The 16,403-nt window shown below is 33.8% G+C and overlaps 2 protein-coding genes across 10 annotated transcripts in view; one reads left to right on the top strand and one right to left on the bottom strand.

Moving 5' to 3' along the window:
* Positions 1 to 8,508, top strand: part of si:ch211-267e7.3 — a 47,162-nt gene extending 38,654 nt beyond the window's left edge. For all 7 annotated transcript variants that reach the window (XM_087240701.1, XM_087240698.1, XM_087240699.1 and 4 more), the window contains 2 exons: positions 257 to 401; positions 8,039 to 8,508. In XM_087240701.1, coding sequence (XP_087096827.1) covers positions 257 to 401; positions 8,039 to 8,160 — 267 coding nt within the window. In that variant the 3' untranslated portion in view covers positions 8,161 to 8,508. The remainder of the gene's footprint in view (positions 1 to 256; positions 402 to 8,038) is intronic.
* A 106-nt stretch (positions 8,509 to 8,614) lies between these two features.
* On the bottom strand, positions 8,615 to 15,673 carry si:ch73-14h1.2. 3 transcript variants are annotated; one of them, XM_087240711.1, is made up of 6 exons: positions 15,629 to 15,673; positions 14,985 to 15,177; positions 14,402 to 14,526; positions 11,491 to 11,585; positions 10,954 to 11,150; positions 8,615 to 10,827 (listed from the first exon to the last, which is right to left on the bottom strand). In XM_087240711.1, exons 2-6 carry the CDS (start codon positions 15,175 to 15,177, stop codon positions 10,652 to 10,654), a joined length of 786 nt encoding a protein of 261 aa, XP_087096837.1. In that variant the 5' UTR covers positions 15,629 to 15,673; the 3' UTR covers positions 8,615 to 10,651. The 3 variants fall into 3 exon arrangements, with proteins under 3 accessions (XP_087096837.1, XP_087096838.1, XP_087096836.1); XM_087240712.1 differs by having other exon boundaries at positions 10,976 to 11,150; XM_087240710.1 differs by having other exon boundaries at positions 8,615 to 11,150.
* Positions 15,674 to 16,403: the final 730 nt, after the last annotated feature.

Raw genomic sequence — 16,403 nt, 5'->3', positions numbered from 1 at the left:
TATACACATCAATAATCCTGCGTGTAAGGTATGCACATCACGCCACTTACTATGTTGTTCCAGATATCCCTTGTCTGCAAGTCACAGAAAGTGTTGAATGGAGCATTAGCAGGTTAAAGATGTGAAGACACACAACAGAACTCTAACAACAGGCCTCACTCTCACATTAGTAAATCTCACTCAAAGTCAACATTAATAAATAAAACTGTTGATAACAGTTGATTAAAATCTTTGTGTTTGTGTGTTTGTCGTGCAGTGCAGTAAGACGTGTGGGATTGGAGTGCGAGTACGAGAGGTGAAGTGTTATCAAGGAGAAGAGCTCGGCCACAGCTGTGATACAACACTGAGACCAGAGGCCAGACAGAGCTGTGAGGTTCAGCCCTGCACCACTGAACCACCAGGTACAATTAAACCAAATATAGCCCTGGGTATATATTGTTACCGCAATTGTTTTAAGTGACATGTAAACAAGTGGGCATGGCTAAGTACACAACTTCTTGTTAAATTTTTTGAGAGGTGCATGTTAGGTGCATGTTATTACCTGTGTTTTGGCCATGTCCATACTAATAGATGAATTTGAAAACGCGATTTTCATGTAGCCGTGTGGACTGTGAAAAAGGAGGTTTGTTTTTACATTTTAGCCAATTGACGCAGTCATGTGACCAATTCAGCTAACATAGAGGATAACGTTGTAAAGCAGATGTTTTGAATGATGTCTGTTTTGACAGCCTTATTAAAGAGTAATGTCAGTTTGTACATGCTCCATATTGCCTCTTTTCAAAGGACAGGAAATGTTTACTGGGAGTTATTGTTCAGCGGTGGAAACAGATGATAGGTGTGACATTTTGCCGCGAATTTTCAAAGAAACGTAAAATGAATAAACACCAGGCAGATATGATACATGTAAAAGTGTCTTACGGCTGCATTCTCAGAATTCCATTCTCGGTCATTTTAGTATGGATGATGAAAAAGAATTAAAAACAATAGTGTGGCCATGGAGCATTTTTAGACAAGAAAATACATCCGGCTTAGTGTAGACGTAGCCTAAGATTGTTTTGGATTACCAACTTGAAACTGCGAATGTGAGTACAGAATAATTGTGCTATATCTCTAAGTAAGTTCATTCACTTGTGTAGTGCTACAGATTGCCAACGAACAGCCTCCCCCAGGTCATGACATGACTGATTCACATAGATTCACATTAAACCTTAGACTTGGAAAATGACAATAAAATACACAATACACATTCATACAGAGCTCAATTCAGTATCTGCCTCATGACAAATTAATTCAGATGAAATGCAATGAAATGAATATTTGTTCTAAATAGAAACAAAGCATCAATTGGGGTCATAAAATCTGAGAGATTATAATTTATTGGAGGAAGGTAACATTTATGGAAAAAAAACTCAAAGCTAACTCTTTAACTTTAAACTGACTTTGAAAATTAGCCGGTAAATGATCACTTCTCAAAAACACTAAAAAAAGATACATCGGCATCAGCAAAAAAGGAGTTTGAAATTATTAGCTAATATCCAACTTTGCTTATCCTTACTATATTTAACAAGGTCCAAATTGCAAAATATCAGGCTGTGATGGATGGAAAAAAATAAAATAAAAATAAATTTAAAAAATTGGTCCCACTTTATATTAAGTGTCCTTAACTACTATGTACTTGCATGAAAAATAAATACAATGTACTTACTGTGTTTATAATGTATTTGAGAACACTTGTGGTGCTTTTGAGTTGGGATAGAGGTTGGGTTATGGACAGGTTTGGTGCCATTGGTAGGTTTAACTGTGGGTTAAGGTGTAAGGGATGGTCAACAGTGTATTTACAAATGTAATTACAAAAGTTAACTACAGATGTAATTACATGTATTTAATCAAGCAATCAATTTAATTTAAGTACACAGTAAATACATGTATTTACACACTAAGTACATTGTAACAAACTATTAACTCCTGTATAAGTACATGTTAGTTAAGGCCACTTAATATAAAGTGGGACCAAAAAGTTTGCTTGAGAAAATTCAAAGAGTTGATTTAAGAGAAAGAAGTGATGGATTTTGACAAATAACTTGATAAATAATTTCTCAAAACTAATTTAACCACAGCTCTAGTGAAGTCTTCTTCATTTCTGATGTTTTTAAGTTTAATTATTATGTCGTGAAGTATATTATTACCTCAAAATGAAAGTACTCATACCACCCAACCCTGATACTAACAGACTGAAGCTTTCATACGCATTGCAGACTTTTCCCAAGTGAAATCTCCTCTATCTTTATTTAGAAAGATGCTGTCAGGACGCAGCCTGGCATAGCTGTTGTTTGTTCGTGCCAGTTGTAAGCAGTTTACGCTGTACCTTCTAATGAAACACAGAAACGAGTGTGTGTTAAAACACTTGGTTCGATTAAAAGCACATGTGGATCTATCTTGGCACTACACAAGCTAATTCCAGTGAAATTTAGACCAGATTAATGCTTTGTTGTTTTTAATCTTCGCAGGGCAAGTGCATCACGCATGTCGTCAGTTTGGCAGGCGGCTTTGTGTTTTTGGACTTGGCCAGAGATTTAGTAGTGGAGAACGTGGTACAGACCTGCACTCGCAGATGTTCCAGATCTGCTTAAAGCACTTCTCTAAATTTGCCTTATAAAAGTGGAGTGTGTAATGGCTGAGACACTAGTGCTATCAAATGTAGTTAAAAAAACAAACTCAAAATGTTTCCAAGAATTTTTAACAGGTTCAGCAAACTGGCCAAAGTGTTTTATTTGTTGTCAAACAGACAATTCCTATATGAGCAATTGTCTTTTGTATTTTTATTATTCAGACATAAAACACAGTGATTTGGTTAACAGGCTTTTGCTTATATTGTTCAACTCTACCTCTCTTCTTCCCATTGTTTCTCCTCATCCACACATTCTTATCTAATAAAAACATTAAAAAACAAAGAGAACCAAAACTAAAAACAAAACAGTGCTTTCTTAAATTTCTGCCCTTGATAGAGTGAATGTATTACTGCTCAAAACTATTAAATTATTTGTACAGGGTTCCCACAATTTTTGAAAGTACTTGAAAGCATTTAAATTTCAGACATATAGATTCAAGGGCTAGAAAGTACTTAAAAACAAACAAGGTCCTTGAATGTGCTTGAATTAAAGGGCACCTATGATGAAAATAATCTTTTGTAAGCTGTTCGGACAGAACTGTGTGTTGGTATAGTGGGTCCACAGTTATATTGAGGTGATATAAAGACAATAGGTTTCTTTTTTCAAATTTCCTGGCGTTAAAATAGGATCCAAATCCCTCCCATTTTGAGACCCACAGTAACGTGATGTAGGAGTGTAATTTTTCTGCCCACCAATTTGATTGACAGCCACTTATTAACATGTCTCTGTAGTAACACGTATAATCCTATCAACAAGACAGGACGTGCGCAAAGCAACTGGTATTAAAAGATCTGTTGAGCTCTCTGTGATCATCAATCATCATCAAATGTGATCAAGAGTTAGTTTCACAAGTTTAAAATAGTGCATGTTTGTAATGAATTACAGCGATTTACCTCAGCTTTACTTTATCACCACAGCCGCATGTCAGTACAAATATAAAAGAAGACCCTTCAATTCTGATTTGTGAATGTTAAGTCAGGTTTATTTTGTACATCAACATAACGGATATCAATACAGCAGCGGAGATTACTGTTTGCTCTCACGTATGGTGTGCAAAAACAGTGCAAAGTTAAACGTGTGCGTTGTATGTGTGTGTCTGTTTGTGTGTGTGTGAACTTTGTAATGACATTGTGTGTGACTCATCGAAAGGCTTGAATTAACTCCACAACAAATACATCAAATAATCATTGGGAAAGTTCTTATGGTATTATTTCTCACAAACGTTACGTGAGATCTGTTTCCTTCATGTCTGTCACTGTGCTGTTTATCTGACACAGCCGTGACGGGGACACTCTGACAGGCGCGTGGGTGTTCAGAGCTGAAAATTCTAATATTCTGTAATATACGATGGGTGTTTTGAGCTGAAACTTTACAAACACATACTGGAGACACAAGAGACTTATTTTAAATCTTGAAAAAGGGGTAAAATAGATGCCCTTTAAATAAAAATAAAATTGGCTTACAGTGTGTGCTGCTGTAAAAAACAGAACACAAAAAAAAGAAATTCTTAATTAAAAAATCTTGAAATCTTGTACAAGAACAAAAAATGACAAACAAATGCACATTTTATTAATATTTGATTTTTAATATTAACAAATTTATTAAAGTTCTTTGAACAGTTTAAAATGGTCTATTTTTTTAAATGACATCTTCAAAGCATTCTCATTACACAATGTAAATATAAATATTAAATAAGGTAAATATTAAGTGTAAGAGAAATGTTAAGTACAGTAAGGACTTTCATGACGCTACATATGCTGATTTAAAATTAATGCTTTAAAAAGTCTTTAAATCTGCTGTTTGTGAAAGAGTGTGAACCCTGTTTGTAACATTTAGCTTAGATTATTAATTAATTTACTTACTAAGTTTCTCTGTTATAAAATGGGGTTTACACATTTAAAAAAATAAATGTAAATATGGATATTTCAGGTATTTGATTTAATTTCTGCATTTAAACAATGATTCCAGCATCACAGATACTTTAAATATACTGTATATTTAACTATGTTATTTATTTATTTAAAGTTTTCGCTACTATTAACTTGCAAGCGTTCTGCCCATGAGCTAGAAGTTACAGGAGTCTACTAATGCTAAGGGGTTAAACTGGTATTTTAACATGGTATACATTTGTAAAAATGTTTTAATATTTAATTAAAATTAATATTTCTGCAATTATTATACATTACTTGAATTTATGACGAGTATGATAATTTGACTTTAATGTTTATTGATTTATTATTAACATCATTACTTGAAGGGGTTGCTCATAAGACATTTATAATATACCATGACCTCTTTGTAATCATGACATGACAGATTATTTTGTCATTAAGTGTCTTTCACTCAGTTTTATTAATTTAAATGGAAAGATGACATTGTTTGAGATGTCTTTGTCATTACAACTTGACAAACAAACCACAACCTGTTTTTGTTTTTGTCATGACAGCTTGACATTATCAAGACTACATAACTTGTCATAATTCGTTCATAAACATGATTGTCATGAAGCCATTATAATGGTCATGCATATTTTGATCACTTTACTTAGTGGAACGTATGTAAATTTTATTTTAAAAATCTTAGTAAAAATGTGACTATTCTTGACTATTTTTTTTTCCTTGACCTCAGCTACAGTGGAACTAATTTAATATGCCATTATAATAATATTTAGTGTCAATATTTGCAATTTCATAATATTTTTTTAAGTTGTGATGACAGACACTGACAGGTTTAGTTTTCTTAGTAATGTCAAGAAGTCAAAACAGAGACAGGTTGTGTGATGTATTTGTGTCACCAACATTTCAAACAGTGTCACCTTTTGCATTTAAAATGACTTAACTAAGCGAATCACACTTAACAGTTAAGTCATATGCCTGTTTAAATCTCCTTCATATTCATTACATATACCATGTAATGTTTAGAAATGTGTCATAACTGTCTTATGAACACACCTTTCAAGTAAAATATTATCAGTTAGGCTTTTAAAAATTCCAGGTGTACTGTGAGATTCAGGCAGATTTCGTTGTTGAATAAAGCATAAGATCAGGATTTGTGTTGGTAACATTACAACAGATCACGAGTGTTGCTGTTTGCTTATTATCACCCGCTTCAAATGTTATCATTCGATTGAATGGGTGTTATCAGTGGTTATCAGCTGATAGATATAGGCCAGTTGCATCATTCTGTTCAGAAGGCTGTTATCAACCATCTACATGGTTAATCAGCTATACTAATAGAGAAGACTCCAGATCTGTTTTTACATTACTGTGACGGTTGGGTTTAGGGTTGGGGTAGACATTAATAAAATACAAATATTGGGAAATTTATATGTGATTTATAGCTGATTAACCATGGGTATGGCTGTCTAAAGCATCTTTGCATTGACTTCACATGTAAATCACTCACACTGCAAAACAACCCCCACTTCCATATAGAGTAATGATTGTCATTTTTCGCTTATAAGTCATGTTAAATAATTAATTGATTACTGAAATAAATATTATTTGATCATATGGTTTGTAATTAATTATTTTGAGATTAAATTAGGAGTTATGCTGGATAGCAAAAGTTAGCGACTTTTTGTTGATTTTGCGTTGGATTCAGTGATCACACAACCACGAAAAACTAAAACTAGAAGTTGCTAAGAGTTTTTCAGTGTGTTAACGTGCTTTCAACTAAAATGGAATATTTAGTAGGAAGTGGGATTTTGGATCATTCTCTCATAACAAACTAATGGTAAAAGGGGCATGGTTAAGCATATTATCGATTCAGTTCAATTCATGTTTATTTCTATAGTGTTTTAACTATGTAGATTGTGTCAAAGCAGCTTAACTTAGCAGTTCTGGTAAATTGAAACTGTGTGTGTTATAGCTGAAGCCATCAAACTGACATCAACAACAGGGTATATGCAGGAATCCTAAAGGTATTTTCAATACTTTTTTAAGACTTTTAAAGATCATCTCAGAACATTCCTCATCGCCTCTTCAAGTTGTAATCAGTATCAAACCTTTAACTGAATAAACAGTTGTAGTTAAATAAATCAATAAAGCATCAGAAACAAAGCTTGGAAGAATAAATTACGCAGTAAGTTGTTTTCAGCGACAGGCTTCAGCCATAGTTTAAACTCATCTTTCCTCAACCAGGAGTACACAAACTTACATTTTCCCATTTTGCCATCTGTTTCGCTTCATGGTTTCGCTACATGTGGAGAGCGCCACATCACCTTTTCGCAAATTACGTGACATCACACAGACAGAGGAGCTTGGCCTGATACATCCCGGCCCGAACCAATCGAGCAAGCCGTTGGTAATATTAGGAGGAAAATAAATATATTTATGCTTTTTGAAGTCAAACACTTTAGATAATGCTTGAACTAAATTTAAGACCTCATTAAAATGTGATTAAGACTTTTTAATGTCTTTTAAGGGCCTTAATTTTCTCATAAATAGTTTAGCAACTTTTAATACTTTTTAAAACCCTGCAAACACCCTGAACAAAGAAGAAACTCGACTCGAAATGTGAAGCTTTGATTAAAGATTACCAAAATAAACAGTTTTTCAGTGGATCAACATGCACAAATAGTTTACATTAGGAATAACAATATGTGGTAGTAAATGAACATTGCACATTTTGATTTCACATTGACTTTAATAATTCTTATAATTATCAATGTTGGGGGTGGCAAACTAGACTCTGATAAGGTAAACCTGATTCTAAAATAACAAACAACTGAGGAAGTCTTTGCTATTAATGAATATCAGTTATAAACATCTAAGTAATTTGAATATTTTATACTGAAACATACTATGCTATGGGCAGCGCTGTGGCGCAGTGTGTAGCACTGTCACCTCACAGCAAGAAGTTCGCTGGTTTGGTCAGTTGGCATTTCTGTGTGGAGTTTGCATGTTCTCCCTCGTGTTTGCATGGGATTCCTCCGGGTGCTCCGGTTTCCCCCACAGTCCAAATCCATGCCCTATAGGTGAATTAGGAATTGTATGTATGTTTGTCCTGGTCCTCCAGGTTGTAAAAAATTAAGATTATGAAACACCAACATGGTGTGGCTAAAAATCTACTTCAATATAAATAGCCCTGGGAGTTAGTAAGTATTATCAATGTTAAAAATATATATTTTCTGCTTCATAGCTTTGTGGGAACTGTGACATTTTTGTGTTATTCTCAACATGTTTACTTTTTAGCATTCTTTGGTGACTAGAATGTTTAAAATATCAGCACTTATTAAAAGAAAATTTTACATAATGAATGGCTATGCTTTCACACTGGAACAACTCATATTTTTGACGAATAGAAGTAAACTAAATTATAAGGACACTTTTGAATATCTTTTAAAAGGGTTTCTCAATCTCCCACAGCTGATGATGCGTGTCAAGATAAACCGACCGCTAACTGTGCCCTGGTGCTGCGGGTGAAGCTGTGCACTCACTGGTACTACAGGAAGGCCTGCTGTCTGTCCTGCAGGAACAAAAGCCAATGATGACTGTCCCTCCTTTACATACTGGACGCACTGAACCCAGAACCCCCCCCCCAACCCCCTCCCAACGCTGGCAGTCACCTCTCAATAAAGAACGGTGCTAAATCAGAAGGGCACTGGCCCTCTGGTGGTCCTGCGGGACCCCATAAAGGCAGCTCCTGTAACTGGACAGCAGAGGAGCCGTGGGTCTACTGATCATACAGACAAACACTCCTCCTGTGTACTGTACTGCTCACACACACACACACAAACTCACAGACATGGCGTATGATATATGTACAAAGTTTGTTCTTGTTTGTATTTGTGTCCACTTTTGCTTTAGAAGAAGAAATAAAACTAAAGTGGTTTTGACATCTGTTTTTGCAGTTTTTTTCACACACAAACACACTGTAAACTAAAGCTGCATTCAGTTTCATGCTTTGGGTATTAAACAGTCAAGATATGAGATACAAATACATTTATTTCATTCAAGTTTTATTATATACACTACATATAAATATAACAGAACAATGACATTTTGTGTTAGAACAGCTATAAAATGAATTATTACGTGTTATAATGGCCCTGACCATAGAAAATGGTTGTTTAAGCTTTGTTTTAACACAAATTTGACATCCAATTTGAGTAAAATATATATTAAAAACAACAACTCCTGAGTTATTTTTAGTATATTTTTACCTTATCTCAAACCCAACTGTTGAATTTGTCCATATTTTACCCAAGCCTAGTATACAATTTAAAGGTGCCATATACTGCATTGAATCAACAAGTTAAATTGTTCTCTGATATCTGCAAAGTAGGAATGTGGCTTAGGTAAGTTCAAACATTCTCTAGAAATTTTGGTTTTATATGCTCATTTATAACTTTGTAACATTACCCCTAGAACGACACGCTCAATTTTGACCATATTTGGAATGGTTGTGAATATTAATGAGCTCTGCACTGATGCTCCATCTTGTGTCAATAGCTATGTTTCCATCAACCTCTTTTTATGCACATTTTGGATTTGCGCATAAAAAACATAACTGAGTGTATAACTGAGTTGGACAAAGTTTTAATTTGATATGAAAAGATGCGCATAAACTATGATGGAAACAATTTTACATTCCAATAAGCGCATTATAAGAGAGAGATCATGTGATGACAAAAATGTGTATGAATGGACAAACCAGGAGGCTGAGCACATTGAAAAACATCTGAAATGTTATTTTGGTCATTCTGATCACTTCAGTATTAGTGCTATGATATTATTAATTACCTCCAGAACTGTCAAGCGCATCTGTCCTCCGCGTCTGACACCTTCAAACGCCACCACACGTTCATTACGTGTCGGCATACTGTCTTCTGAGGTGAAAGTCATTTATTAAATAAAGAAAAGATTCACACAGCTTGTCATACTGTTGATATTTGATGCCAGTTAATCAGGAAGTGACATTTTTTTCTCTTTGACTGATTGGAAACGCTGCTTTATTAGGCATGTCTTTTATTTGCATCTTTGGATGGAAACATAGCTACCGCCTGCTCAAATACACTGTTATGTACTCTGAAATACACACATGCAAAATAATCACACTTAATTTGTCAAAAAGATTTTAACAAACTGACTAGCTGAAAAAATGAGTGAGACACTTTTATGAAACTATAGTAGCCTTTCTCCTGAGTTATCGGCTCATTACAATACAACTTAACAAAAGGGACAGACAGAGATGTATTAAGAGTTGTATATTAAATAAGTTAATATTAACCTCTACCTAAACAGATGAATTTTCTAAAGTTGTAAAGTTTTGGCGTCCTTCCACTCAAAAGAGCACACACAAAAGCTGAGTGATATGACATAAACGTACAGTACATTAAACACATACTCAAAAGTTTACATTTGTGCATTGCCTCATCACAAACATACACAAGAAATTTCACAATATACATGTTAAAAATAAAAAATATACATTAAAACAGACCTCAAACTAGCACTGAATAAATTGACAATCTGTATATCCTGCATTTTGTGCTATGACAAGTTGGGAACATTCTGTGGTTGCTGCCTGCTTCACAAAACTGCTCCTTTTTAGACCCTTTGCACGTGCAACTCCTGTTACACGTATCTTGTGCCACATACATAGCATGTTTAATATAAGCTTAGATAGACTTAAAATTAAGTGAGAAAATATCATTGTTGTAATCTCACTAGGAAATATTGTGCAACCTGGGACGTGCACATTAATGATCCTGTGTGGAACGTCAGAGTTTGTGTTTTGTTCAGAATGCCCTGTTTTTAACCTTATAGGAGATTTTACACTCACAGGATATACATGAGAAAAGGGAAACATTGGTGTTTGAGGCTCACGGCAAGTAATTTCAGCATGTACTGAAGTCTTATTATTCAGCCATGCCTAGGTATGTCAAGACTTTCATTCTTTAAATGGCACCTTTAAAGTAATATCATTGATAGTGAAGTGTTTTTTTAAAGCTGATTTTGTAAAGATTTTTCCAGTTTTTAAATTATTGCCAGCAGAGGTAGAAGAAGAAGACACACGGTGACAGACACTGATGGACTGCTGTTGCGTTTTGTGGTGGCTGGTGACAGAACTGTCGTATGGGTTGTAGAAACTGTTGAATTTGGTGGAAGGACTGTTGAATTCGGTGGAAGAACTGTTGAATTTGGTGGAAGGACTGTTGAATTTGGTGGAAGGACTGTTGAATTTGGTGGAAGGACTGTTGAATTTGGTGGAAGGACTGTTGAATGTGGTGGAAGGACTGTTGAATTTGGCGGGAGGACTGTTGAATTTGGTGGGAGGCCCGTTGAATTTGGCGGGAGGACTGTTGAATTTGGTGGGAGGCCCGTTGAATTTGGCGGGAGGACTGTTGAATTTGGTGGGAGGCCTGTTGAATTTGGCGGGAGGACTGTTGAATTTGTAGGATCTGTGGCCAGGTATGTAATAAGTGGACTTACAACATCAACCCAATAGACAGAGATATTCTGGACAAAAGTTGCCCTGCAAAAGCATCAAGTTTATTTACACTCAGACAGCAGAAAAAGCACAGCTAAAATCTTGACTGCAATACAGTTCCATTTCACCAAACTTAAGTAAATTACTAGAAAATAATGCACACTCAATATGTAATTGATCACCACATACTGTATTTACACCAACATCTATACTGTTCATTAACACAATATACAACCACGACATACAAATAAATAACATTTGGTCTCATTAGTATACTTTTTAACTGCAAGAAACATTAATGACAGGTTTTAATTAATGCTTCAAACTGATGTAATTCAAAAGGGAATATAAGCATAACAGTCTGAACAAGTGAAATATATTTTACCTGAACCAAATATCAGTGTTGTTACTGTTAGGAGCGTTCCACTGAGCCACAACTGTTGATTTTAATATACTTGAGTTATGACTGACTGCTGAGCCCTGAAATATAAAAATATAGTTTACCAAATGCTGCTTTATGTTAAGGTGAATGATGGACAGCAGAGTGTGTATTGTCTTGTTAGTGTTGTTTTTTTGTGTGTTGTGTTGGGTGATAATGTTTTGATGGAGTTTATTTGAAAAAAGAATGAAGTGTTTAATAGTGTATTTTGTTAATAATAAATCGTGAATTTTGAACATGAAATTAATTGGAAAGTTCACCCAACAATGAAAGTTTTGTCACTGTTTACTCACCCTTTACTTGTTCCAAAGCAGTTTATTCCAAGACAGAAATAATGAAGAATGTTTAAAACTTATAACCATTGACTTCCAAAGTAGGAAAGCAAAAACTACAGGCATCAGTGATTACAGGTTTCAAACATTCTTCAGTATATTATGGTCAACAGAACCACAAACAAACAAACAAACAAACTAAATGGTGAGTAAACAGTGACAGAATTTTCATTTTTAGGTGAACTATCCCCTTAAGTTAAGTGTCAAAACTTGAAAAAGGTGCTGTTACTGTATATTAAACTTGTGTGTTTGCAACAACAGCAGAAAACAACAACAAAATCTTTACACACAGAAAGCAGTATATTTGAATACTGTCACTTTAAGACCTGATTTATGGATCTGATATACAGAGATGTATATACAGTACGTGACAACAGTGTTGACTACAATTTCCTTTACTTGTAGACAGTTCAAATGGAACTCCAAAAATCACGAGAAAAATGTTGTAATATTAATGCTCGATCAATACTTGGTGAATTCATATTATTAATCCATAACTAAAACATAGTATCTCAACACAGGCGCATTGGAAATACATGCTTCAGCCTACATTTTTATGAAACCACGAAAACCGTTTCTGAACCCAACAACTGTTGTTCCCTTTCGCACCATGATATTTACAGGGGTATATTTTTAGGGCTGGGAATTAAATTTAATCAATTCCACTTATCTATTTTGATAGCCAGTTTCGAATCTAATGTAGTAAAAAAATAATAATATTAATAATAAAACTCAAACATTTACGCCTTGTTCACACTGGCATTAAGATGCGTTTTCATCTTTATGATCACATGATGTGGACAGAGGAAACACATTACTGATCACACCAGGCATTTAAATGCATTTCTTTTAACTTTCAACCACTTCTCTGATGAGGTCTGATATGGCCTTTCTGATATTTTAATATAATAATGCAAAAGCAGATGACAATTTATGATATATATGAATATGATATAATATGATATAGATTAATATATATATATATATATATATATATATATATATATATATATATATATATATATATATATATATATATATATATTCATGATAAATGTGAAATAAAGCATTCACAGTGTTGTTTCTTATAAAAAAAAGTTCTCAGTGCTGCTAGAGCTTCTGTTTGATGGGAGTGAAGGATATTTCAAAAAATAAATGTTGCTGTTAATGCATATTTGGCTTTGCAAAACAACAATATTAAATGTATCGGGACTGGTATAAAAAATGTTCAACTCCAATACAAAACCTATGATTATCAATGACAAAACTGAAATCTGTCTCTCCAGTGTGCGTCCCACTGTTTGTGAATGAGCAGCAGTGGAGTGACACAAACCAAAACCAGCACTCAGCTGCTCAGCTACACTTTTAAAAAAGTCAAATTAAAACACACAACACATGGTGCATTCTTTTAATTTGATGTTTTGAACCAACCGCAGATGCTTGGTCATGTTCGGTCGTGACACCTTGCTTGCAACATTTTCATTAATTACAATAATTATAGCTTTGCCATCATTCAATCCCAAATGTAGCCACACATTTGATCAATTCCTATGGTCCATCTTATAAACTAATGTTTCATTTACTATTCAAAGTCCTGGTATCTCACCAGCGCTTAATCATCTGCCAGATTGCCTTGTGAAAAAATAAAAAGTGTGTACACAGGAATTGAAAAGCAGAATTAAAATCATTTTTTTAACAAGTGTCCGATTCTTAATTCCAGACACTGAGGGCTCTATTTTGATAGTCCGATAAAGCACAGTTCCAAAAAAGAGATTAAGGCAATCTGAAATCAAGATAAAACTATGTGGTCGCAGTTTACATTTTCTCAAAAAATTTGCTTGTGAAAACACTATTGTTGTGTGTCGGGAATTGGTTCGCTGGGTGATCTGTACAACTACCCTCGTCTTCTCATGGACATGTACAATAAGGTTATGTATCTGAAATGTACAAAAAAGTATCCTATATCTCAAATACGCAAAAGTGTAAACAGCGCCCTCTAAAGGAATTTTTATTAGCATTTTGTCATTTACACTGAGATGGTAATATTATATATTTTTTTGAAAAATTATAGTTTTTTTTCACAGTTGCACTTTGCTTAGCTCTCAAGTTAGCTCTCAAAATGCTGACGTCATGTACTGTAAATGAACACACACAAAACATCCAGTTTTCCAGTATTCTTCAAAATATATTATTTTGTTTTGAACAGATGAGAGAAACTGATAAAGGTTTGGAGTAAATAATAAGCAAATCTTTTTTTTTTGGTAAACTATTCATTCAACTTTAAGCAGTCCTGCACATCAACAATTGCAGATTTGATTGAATCGAAGCGTCCTGTAAATTCGGAACAAGCTTCAAATTGAAAGTGGTTCCTAATACCCAACAACTTCAGTCAAATTTGAATACGAATGTGAAATGAACTGCTGAATATTAGAAAGCAGCCTTGTTTAAAGAGTTTTGAGCATATGATTGTATAGCGATGCACATTACAATAGCGAGTACAATGAAAACTGTTTTAAGTATCTTACCTCCGTTCCACAGTTGAGTAATTGAGAACTGTTTTCAATGATTGTAAAAGTTCCTACTGGTCCCATCCAATTAATGGCCTGAAGAAGAAAGCCCCTAAACTCAGAGTTATCCCCTTGTAGTGTCACTAACCAAAAAAAAAGTATAATTAATAAACAAGTAATTAAATAAAAGGAGAATAGCAGATTAAATTCCAGAGTGAAAATGTATAGCAACTCTACAAGAAAGGCTCTAAAATCATGTATTTCCACACTTTAATTTTGTACTTTCAGGAAGCGAACTTAATTTATATGCTCAGAATAGTTAATGTATTTACTAACATAAACTTAGAATGAACAATTCTTGTATACAATCATAGATCAAAATGTAAAATGATAATTGATGGTGTTTATCCTTAGTTAATGCACAATAAATTAACAGAAATTAACAATGAATGAATTTGTCCTATTAACTGTGTTCATTAACTAATGTTAACAAAGTTTTATAAATACTGATACATGTACAGTTCACTGTTTGTTCTAAAAAAAGAAAACATTATTATAGTTGTTACCATTTATGTATGTTTTTACAGACACCATTACTAACCTGTGATCACCTGCCCATCAGTATAGTATAAGACATCTGAGGTTACAGTATATGGAGAATCTAAGTTAGTCAACGAGTAAGTCCCATGTCCTGGAACCATAGATGAACACACACCACTAACCCGTCCATGAGGGTATGCAGTTACAGCCTGAAGATTCAGGACAAAAACCAGGAGGACAAACTGTATATACATCTAAAACAAGAAAAGTCAATTTTAATGGCAAATTAAAATCAATTAATTTATAACAATGTAAATCAATATAAAAAATATTTGAAGTCAGAATTAATAAACCCCCCGAATTATTAACCCCGTTTATTTTTTTTCCAATTTCTGTTTATTGGAGGTAAGATTTTCTCAACACATTTTTAAACATAATAATTTTAATAACTCATTTCTAATAATTGATTTATTTTATCTTTGCCATGATGACAGTACAAAATATTTGAAAATGTCTTTGCTCTGTTAATCTGCATTTGGGAAATGTTTAAAAAAGAAAAAGAAAAATTAAAGGGGGGCTATTAATTCATTTCTATTTAAATATATCTAAAAAAAATATATATCAAACATACTAAATATAATAAATATATTTTTTTATAATATAATATAATATAATATAATATAATATATCAAAAAAGGCACTGACCTTAACCAAACCCAACAGCAACGTTTCCAGTAAGTGACACAGTCTGACGAATATCAGGAAGAACAGGATTTTATATATGTTCTACCAAGAGTATAAACAATGACCCTTATAGAAAAAAGAGAAAAGAAAAAGCCAAAACATCCTTATAGCTAGCGTATAATGATAAGTAAAAGGAAGTGGATATATGTGTTATGAGTAAATAAAACCTTCAGGTATGTTTTGCATGAAGGTTGTTACTCCTTGATTTGTAAACTTAGATATGTTATTATGGACCAACAGAATTCAGTTATCTAAAACTAACAGAGATTGCCGGAATGTGTTACAGTTTATATACACTTTTTATTAGACAAAATTCTTAGAGTGATAAGATGTTCGATTGCTCAGGAGTAAATCAGTTGCAGGATTCTCAGCCGACTTTCAGTTTTGTAAAAAAGAAGAGGAAAAAGCAGACATGTTTACTGTATATCATCAACCTGTATATTACAAATTACTCAGTGGAGTTTTAATTGTAAATCAATGTTTAGGATTACAATGTACCAAAATAGATATCTTTGTGATTAGGTAAATACTACAGAAAGAAAAATAAACAAACAAATGTAAGTTCTACTTTACATAATTCAATTCAGGGAAAAGTAATTCTGGATCCATAATCCTGGACCAGGCCGTATCCTGAGGAGATTCTTTGGTGGTCATGAAGGAGTGGGAAGCATGAGGCTGATTCTTACCGTTTTTCTCAGTCACTTTGGTGCATTTCTCACAACACTATTTACATTTG

The sequence above is a fragment of the Danio rerio genome, chromosome 2, assembly GCF_052040795.2.
Source record: "Danio rerio strain M-AB ecotype USA chromosome 2, GRCz13ab, whole genome shotgun sequence".
Lineage (NCBI taxonomy): Eukaryota > Metazoa > Chordata > Actinopteri > Cypriniformes > Danionidae > Danio > Danio rerio.
The sequence above is the reverse complement of the archived record's forward strand: the minus strand, read 5'-3'. Positions and strand labels throughout refer to the sequence as shown.

Excerpts from the sequence above, each read along its gene's own strand:
- si:ch73-14h1.2 (XM_087240710.1), bottom strand. The coding sequence starts at position 15,177 with ATGTATATACAGTTTGTCCTCCTGGTTTTTGTCCTGAATCTTCAGGCT. Across the intron at positions 14,527-14,984 it reads TGATGGGCAGGTGATCACAG|TGACACTACAAGGGGATAAC; the intron begins GTTAGTAATGGT and ends TTTTTTGGTTAG. Across the intron at positions 11,151-11,490 it reads AACACTGATATTTGGTTCAG|GGCAACTTTTGTCCAGAATA; the intron begins GTAAAATATATT and ends ATGCTTTTGCAG.